At 39.9% G+C, this 8,873-nt stretch overlaps 1 protein-coding gene across 1 annotated transcript; it reads left to right on the top strand.

The window, feature by feature from the left end:
* Positions 1-2,161: 2,161 nt before the first annotated feature.
* Positions 2,162-8,649, top strand: LOC104591496 (plant intracellular Ras-group-related LRR protein 1-like). The gene is made up of 3 exons (XM_010250340.2): positions 2,162-3,183; positions 7,508-7,674; positions 7,792-8,649. Exons 1-3 carry the CDS (start codon positions 2,413-2,415, stop codon positions 8,432-8,434), a joined length of 1,581 nt encoding a protein of 526 aa, XP_010248642.1. The 5' UTR covers positions 2,162-2,412; the 3' UTR covers positions 8,435-8,649.
* Positions 8,650-8,873: the final 224 nt, after the last annotated feature.

Genomic DNA, 8,873 nt, shown 5'->3' with positions numbered 1-8,873 from the left:
TAATTCGTGGTCCACAACACCAATGGGTGGCCTTTCCCAACTCACTGGAGGGCAGCCATCCAGGACCCTGGCATCAGACTGGTCTCGAAGACAAGGGAGGAGGTCCGATCTTTGGCGCAGCTCGGCTTGAAGTTCGAAAACTCTGTGACTGAGGAGAAACTCATGTAAGCCAGCCTAAGCCCTCCTGGTAGGTTGCTACTTGTTGTACTTTTTTCCATCTATTTTACTTCGGTGTTGTATCTGACTTAGTTCGTTACTTGCGGCAGTTGCCATGGATGACATCCCTACTGATGAGCTCTTTGGGATAATGCAAAAGGGGAAGAAGAAGAAGAGGGCCTCCAAGAAGGCTCACCTCCATACTAAAACTACCACCACCGAGGTCGCCGCCTCTGCACCCGAACACACACCCGTCGTCAAACAGCCTCCCATAATTTATTTGGTTGAGGACCCGGGCAAGGCCACTCCACCCCTTGTACCCGAGGAGACCACGTCTTCAGAGCCCGTTCCAACGACTGCCACCTCTTCGGGCAGCGATACTTCGGTCTGGAGCATTTTGACTCCGAAGTTTGGCCTTCTCAAGGGCAAGGATGCAGTGTTCGCCGAGGTCGCTCGTTGGGCTGACTTGTTGGTTGCTCAGCTCAGGGCCCGAGTAGCCACACATTGTATGGTGGTACGTACTTAAACTTAGCCTTCAAGTTGCCCCATACTTAGATTTTTTTACATAATGATGCTTGTTTTCTTCTTTTGGCAGGTGAGCGACCATACATGCATAATAGGTCGACCTATTATTGCGTTGTAGGAAGATGGAGTCGTGACCACCAAGAATGTGTGCTCGAACCGGACAATGTTTGGCCACGTGCCCGCCTCCACTGACCTTTACTTACTAGGCTCCCCTTGCTGAGTTATCATTCTATGGACAGATCGCGTCCACGTGACCTTTACTTACTAGGTCGTGCCAAATTACCCCTCATCAAAGGGAGAAGGGGAAATCAACCAAGAGAGAGAATGAGGGAGAAAGAGAGATCAACCGAGAGAGATTGAGGGAGAAGGGTAGATTGACAGAGAGGGAAAGAACAAAAGAAATTGATTGAGAGAATGTAAAACCCTATTCTCAAATCACACAGTCGTTGAGCAGGGAGAGACAACTGTCAGAGTGAGAGAGTGGGAAGGAGATCGAAAGATAGTGGGAGTGGGAGAGAAAGTAAAAACCTTTTTTTTTCAAATAATCCATGTTGCGTCCAACATGGATTAAGAATCCCATGTTGACAACAACCACATGAGCCTCTCCAATGACGTAAAAAGGTTTTTATAATTTGAAATGTACAACTGACTATCAAAATTTTGTTGGTTTTTGAACCACATGGAGTGTCATTTTAAATGTTGAACTAGCTTGACTATAATTTTCCCAATAAAAAATCAGCACCATCATATAAGCCCTAAGCATGTGGGGATTGATTATATGTGCATGTGGGGATTGATTATGTGTAGGGGTTGGACCTGGCAATTGGGTTGGGTGGGTCGGGTTCATGTTGGGTCAAGACACTTCGTGTTGATTTCAGGCCGGGTTGAATTTCAGGTTAAATTGTCAAATGCTAGACCCTAACCCTAAATGTCCGGGTTAGAGTTGACCCATGGGTCAATTCGGGTCATCCAAAAATAACGGAAATTTAAAAATATAAAGAAAAATACATGAAAAATGCCAAAATTAAAGGAATTAACCTTTAAATTCCAAATATAAAATAAATAAAAAAACTTGAACATTTAACAATTCAAAGAGTAAACAATGAAGAGTAAAGATTAAATAGAAAAAATTATAGAGTTGAAACTTCTAAAAATGCATAAATAGTCCCAAATTAGACCTGACAATTGGGTCAGCGAATTGACCCATGACTCAATCCAATGCATCTCAGTTTTTCGGGTCGGGTCTGGTCAGTTCATTTTCTCATTTATGTAGTTAAATATGAGACCCTAACCCTGTTTTTTTGAGATTGGGTTAGGTCGGGTTCGAGGTATAATAGGGGTGTCAATGAATCGGTTTTGGGTTGGACTCCGTCCAAATCAAGTGTTAAGAAGTAGTGGTACTTTAGAATATTATAGAGCCTAGGATAGAACATCAGATTTATTTTGGTTGTTCATGTAACTAGAACTACGATTACGTCTAACGGTTTTCTCTCTTCCCCCGCTTGCAATCACGTTGTTGCGTCCAAGCGGTTGCTTGATTTTATTTCAGTCTTCACTCCTTCCCGGCTTCTGCTCCTGCTTAGAACTTTTCTTCGCTTTCATTCCATTTGATTCTCTCTCTCTCTCACACACACACACACACATCCACGATCTAATCCTTTCTTCGCTTTCAGTCTCATACCTCTCTGCTGTTTTTGTTATTGCTGCTGTAATCTCGTCAATCACAGAACAATGGATCCCAACCCTGAAAATTTCCCGATTCTCTCCTATGTCATATCCCAAATCAATTCTAACCTTCCTCTGTTCGAAACTAAACCTGCTACTAATTCCGACTCGCTCAAGATCGACGTCGAGCAGCCCCCTCTACCGTCTGATGACTCAAGCTCGTACCATATGGACGGTGTGTTGATAGACCGGATGCCCTATCTGAAACACCCAAAGGTCCTCGCCTCTATGACCCTAGCCGTTTCCAACGTTGCTGAGGCCCGAACCGTCCTCCAGACCCTCGGAGACCGTCCCCATCACGAGGACGTCGATACCTGCCGAGCCAAGATCGCCGACATTGATGCTAGGTTGTCGAAGCAGCTCGAAGAGATTGTCTTGGCACCTCGTCCCGAAGGTGTCGATCGGTTACAATGGCGGGCTCAGCAGGCGGAGAAGGAGAAGAAATTTCGAGAGGCGGCGGAGAAGGAGAAGCACATTTGCAAGGCTGTGGTGCAATTGGACGAAATGCACGAAGCCTACGAGAAACTTTTGAGGGACGCCGAGGAAAGGTTGGTGAAAATTTATGATTCCGCCGCAACGATAGACGGGCAGCTGGACGACTCTATACCGCCGGCCAGAGAAGAAGTCTGTGAGGAAGTTGTTGGGATCTTGCAACAGGCGCCTGGGAAGGGGTTGCAGAGGGTGGAGCTTCCCGAGCGCCAACTGAGGTTTCTTCCTGAGGCATTCGGGAAGCTTCGTGGCTTAGTTGTGCTCAATCTCTCAACTAATCAGCTCGAGGTTAGTTTCTCTATAATTATCCTTATACCTCTTTCTCCTTTCTGAAACTCTGGAATTTAATTATTTTGCAGTATTTACAAATAAAAACAGAGAAAATCAAAGAAAAAAAAGTAGCGATCTAGGCACAGATGATACTTTGCTATAGTTGCTCTACACAGATATTGTCATTTGTCTAGTTTATGAAAAATCCAATAGAAACACTTTTCTCTTCTCTTGTTATTTATCACGAATTCACGATGGGGAAATTTGGTGATCTGTACTATCGTTTCCTGTTATTCTTTGCCCACTGTATTGCACTTATTGAAAACTTATTATTATCTCTTTAGTCTTGCTGGTTCTGATGTAAATATAATCTTTCAATAAGATCGTGACGTGAACAAACGATTGAACTCTTTTTTAATTTTCTATCACATGGACGAGAGGTTAACATGGCATGATTAGACCTCGAGGAATGGTGAGCACAAAGAAGGAAATTTGATGACATTCTTTTATCCACACCACATCTTTCAGAAGGCGGTGGATTATTGAAGGGTTTTAGTATTTCTTCTTTTGATATTACATAAGTAGACCTTAATGGGGAATTGGGGGTGGGGTCATAGCAGGGAGCCAAGGAGACCCACTGGCCATTCCAGTGACAGTGTTCCTCAGGTTTGATCCTGCACCTTCTTTCTTGGAGTGACGCGAGTGTCCATCTCAAGTTCTCAACTACTGGGTCAATGGAATTAAAACATTCCTACATTTGATGTTCTGATCTGTACTTATCGGCTCCCAATGTTACGACCACTGGGCCCTCACGTGCATCCTGCTCCTAATTACTGCTGAGTGTTGACTAGAACCAATAGTAAAGAATGCTCAGTAACGGATGCAGAGACTATTCCACCCTACATATTTCTGTAAAAGAGATTCTCAAGGCTATTTACTTTATGGATTTGTGGTTGTGGCCCTTTAGGCTTTTAATGTGTGGGAAGAGATGGCTTGCACCAAACTGGCCATCTAAACAAGCTCTCTCGAATTCTACTTTTGCCTTTTGCCGTTGGGGGCTAACCTTTGGTGTTTTTAGTTATTAATATTCCCAAAGCCACTTCATTGTCCCCTTCCCCATCTTTAGATGTGAAATAAGATATTAAGGCTCAATTAAAGCTCAGTAGAAATTAGAAGTGATTATGGTTTACATGAGAGTTGGGGTATTATCTTCCTCAATTGCTCTGACGCTCTGTGAAACGTATCTTTTTATTTTCTGTGGAATAATATTAAGTTTGATATTATGATTTCCTGCTTCATTTCTATAACTATTTTGGGGATGTCGACTCTCTCCTATTATTATATCAAGTATTATAGATTAACATTGATATCCCCTTTTAAGTTTAGGCCCTGTTAGCTTTTCGGTAAGTTACTTACCCGGGTAAATGCAGTTACTAGAGTAGGTTTTTCCTGGAAAACACTTATCCAGGTAATTACATTTACCCATATTCTTTTGTTTCTCATGTAAATAAGTCAATGACCATTTTAACCATAAAAATCTATTATTATAAGAGACATTTTTGCCCCACTTAAGTGTTGACAACTTTTCCCTTAAGTGGGAAAGTTATTTACCCACCTAGGAGATGTGTATTATTTACTCGCGTAGAAAAATAAACTTTCCCTGGTCCTCGCATAAAACTAAAAAAAGAACATGAGATTCTTGGTCAATAGAAACCAAAATCCTATTGACCAACTATCCCCCTCTCAAAATCTGAAAAAAGAACACCCCTTAATGTTAAAAAGAAAAAATATATATATATATATATATATATATATATATATATATATATATATATATATATATATTTCCTTGAGCGGCTAAAGTTTTGATAGCATTTTTCCTTGGGAAAACTTCAAACAACTTTGCGCTGAGCCAATGCCCAGGGGAGTAACAGTGCTATACAATAATTCAATGGACATCCAACCGCATAGAGAGCATTTGGAAAACATTATATACGCTCAAGCATGCTGAGGGGATTTAGAATAGGTTTAATCAATTAAAAAATACAGCAAGTTCATGCGGTTAACTGTGTCTGTCAGAAGCTCAAGGATTCTGACAATTACTTTTCTAGGAAGAGAGCTCTTCATTTCCCTTCCCTGTAGAGAAAGGAATTTGTGATGCATGTAATTGATAAATTGATATTTTATACTAAAAAGGGATGTTAACCAATGATGGTATCAGCTATCTGGAGCGTGGATACAGACCTAACTTTTGGACTTTTCTTGCACAAACTTTCAGACTTGAACCTTCATTCTCAAGTACAGCATGCAAAATGAATTGCTATTCTGTCCAATTATAGTATTGTTTTGGCAGATCTGCTGATTTGACTTCCGCTCATTCTACAATAAGAGTTCTGTTGAATCATGTTGTTCTAGTTTCAATACAATGCAAACGTTTTTACTATTTCTAGATTACACAATAGCAGTGCCTAAAATGGCTTATTGCTATTTTAGCCTGTGAGCTTATGTTTTAGTTATCTGTTTTAAAATCAAATTTGTTCCATAATATCACTGATTTTGTTCAGGTGCAGACTCACCCTGCATGTTAAGGGAAATTTCTACAGTCTAATACGATACCCAAACATAGATAGCTTATATCATGCTTTTACTTCTACTTTTGAAGGTAAACTGTCATTTCTGAAGGCTTATGTTCTGCCAAATTTAATTAAATTTCTAACATACACAATTTTTATGGTATAATTTGTTAAAACATACCATTTTACATATTTAATATTTTAAAACTGTTAATGCTATATCTGGAAGTGCCGATGCAGTATCCCATGCTATATTAGCTATAGGTAGGGGTGGATATAAGCCAAGTCGAGCCGAATATTTGACTATTCGAACTCAGCTCGACAATAAAACATCAAGCTCGAATTCGGGTTCGAGCTCGATTCGAACTAAAAATATCAGTTCGAATTCGGCTCGAAAAAAAACATTTATACTCGAGCTCGGTTCGGTTCGAGCTTGAAATGAATCGAGCCTACTTGAACTCGAATCCAAGCCTATCCAAGCTCGAATTTCCGAATGAATGTTATTATTCTTGAAAAAAATTGGAACTATTCTCATTTCTAATTAAAAAAATGACTTGTAGAAAATCAGAATAAATGTTATTATTCTTCAACTAAAAATTACAGATTTCAAATACCTTTTTTAATGGCATGGATGCAACTTGCAAGACAAACCAAAATCACAAAGTCCCTGTAGAAGCCATAAGAAAATCCGAAAGAAGAAGAAGAAGAAGACCTAGAGTCGTAGACAGTAGGTAATCAGTCCTCTTCGACGACGGCGTCTTCACTTGTTGCACACTCGCACTTGCTCTCTACTCGTTTCTCACAGTTGCAGACTTGCAGTTTCGTCTCAAACCAGTTTGAGTTCAGCAGTTCAAGTCTTCAAGATTCAATCGAGGATTTTTCCTTTCCCTCCCATCCTAGGCATTAGATAATGTAAGAAAATATAAAATACAATAGGGACCACAATATTATGTACACCAATAAATTTAAATATAAATTATATAATTATATACAAATATTATATATAAAATATAAAAATTATATATATACAGGGTTTGAATAGGCTCGCGAGCCTAACGAACCGAATTGCATAATATTCGAACTCAGCTCGACTAGTAAATGAGCTCGGCATTCCAGCTCGAATTCAGTTCGAAGCTCAGTCTGGACCGAGCAGAGCTCAAGTAGCTCATGAAAAACTCGGTTCGCATCCACCCCTAGCTATAGGTTGTGTCCAAAATCAGTATTCTAGGCATGTAAAGGTATTCAGATATCATATGTGGCGAATATACCATGAAAGACAATGCAGAATTTCGATTCCCCTTGCGGAGGTTGCCCAGTTGACAATTGACACCCAATTGCAATTTAAGTTTTTGGATCATTTGAGATGGATCCATGTTATTTTTATTGAATTATCATCATCATCTAAGCATTGTCCCAACTACATGGGTACATGAATTTTCTTTTTGCCATTCCGTTTTGTACTTTTGTTTGGTGTCATATCCATTATTAAATTATGGGTACTTAAATCATTTCTTATTACTTCCATCCAAGTCCTTTTCAGTCTCCCCCTAGCTCTCTCTCCCCTTAAACTTGTAACAAATTATTTTTTTTATAACAGTTTTTTCTGTATATGGTTTTCTAACTGATCATTTCATTGAATATAGATGGTAATGACTTCCTTTTTTTCTGCTGATCTTTGTCTGTTTTTTAGATTGTTGATAATTACTTGGTTGGAACATCTCACTTTTTCTCCTTTTTTTTTTTGTTTTGGTTACCTGGGGTATAAGCAGGTTATTCCTGATTCTATAGCTGGGTTAGAAAATCTGGTGGAGCTTAATCTTTCTTCCAACCTTCTGGAGTCCCTGCCAGACTCCATTGGTTTGCTACTTAACTTGAAGGTCCTAGATGCATCAGGAAACAAGCTCGAGTCCTTACCTGATAGCATTTGCCATTGCAGGTAATTCATTATTTTCTTTGTCATCTGGAGACATGCTCTCTTATTCTGAACCACTGTTATCAGAAGATTCGGAACTCTTTAGAAATTGTCTCTCATCTAGGGAGTATTTTGGTCCAGATCATTGGTAGAACTTGATGCAAGCTTCAACAATCTAACATATTTGCCAACAAACATTGGGCATGAGTTACTGAATCTAAGGAGGCTCTTGGTCCACCTCAATAAGATCCGTTCCCTTCCAACTTCCATTTGTGAGATGAGGTCTTTGAGTTATTTGGATGTCCACTTCAATGAGCTCAGTGGTCTGCCACATTCAATTGGGAAGTTGACAAATCTCGAAATCCTGAATTTAAGCAGAAACTTTAGTGACTTGACAGAGCTTCCTGACACAATTGGTGATCTGACAAATCTCAAGGAATTTGACATTAGCAACAACCAGATCCATGCCCTCCCAGATACATTTGGTCGGCTGGAGAAGCTAACCAAGCTGAACTTGGACCAAAACCCACTTGTCATTCCTCCGATGGAGGTTGTGTCTGGAGGGGTTGAAGCTGTCAAGGAATTCATGGCAAAGAGGTGGCTTGACATCCTCCTGGAGGAAGAACAGAAGAGTATGTTAGAACAAAATAATGAAGAATCTCAGACTAAATGGCTGAAGCGTAGCACCTCATGGTTGAATAATTTGGTTTCAGTTGTTTCGGAGAGTGTCACGGGATATTTGGGAGAGGGAGAAAGAGACCCATATCTGGAACAGCAATTGTGATGATCTCAATATCCTCCCTCCGTGTTAGTTGCATGTACAGCTGATTATGAGGTGACTACTTGTGGTGTAGTGTAGATATCAATCACTTGATTTATTGTCTTGTCCAAATAATTGTTTCAACATTTTTGCTGCCTTGATGAATGTTTCAGATTTATTAGACGCTTTGTTAAGTGCCACAAATTTTGTTGGAAAATAACCAATGTGCCCAGTTTGAAATTGCGATCTTTTTATTTGAACACACTATACATTTGCCTATGGTTAGTACTTCCACAATTTCAAATGTCTGTTTGAGGGCCGTTACAATTTCAAATAAATACTAGTATTTATTTTGACATCTTTCTCATAAGTAAGGCTCTGACATTTACCAGTTTTGCAGATTAAGGGCAATGTTCAAAGTATCAGTATGATATTGGGTGGCGGGGCATCGTTTTTAAGGATT

This window comes from Nelumbo nucifera, chromosome 4 (assembly GCF_055504915.1).
Source record: "Nelumbo nucifera cultivar China Antique chromosome 4, China Antique-T2T, whole genome shotgun sequence".
Lineage (NCBI taxonomy): Eukaryota > Viridiplantae > Streptophyta > Magnoliopsida > Proteales > Nelumbonaceae > Nelumbo > Nelumbo nucifera.
The sequence above is the reverse complement of the archived record's forward strand: the minus strand, read 5'-3'. Positions and strand labels throughout refer to the sequence as shown.

Bases quoted from the DNA above. Each gene is read 5' to 3' on its own strand.
- LOC104591496 (XM_010250340.2), top strand. From the start codon at position 2,413: ATGGATCCCAACCCTGAAAATTTCCCGATTCTCTCCTATGTCATATCC. The intron at 3,184-7,507 runs GTTAGTTTCTCT...GGGTATAAGCAG, and splicing joins TCTCAACTAATCAGCTCGAG to GTTATTCCTGATTCTATAGC. The intron at 7,675-7,791 runs GTAATTCATTAT...ATTTTGGTCCAG, and splicing joins GATAGCATTTGCCATTGCAG to ATCATTGGTAGAACTTGATG.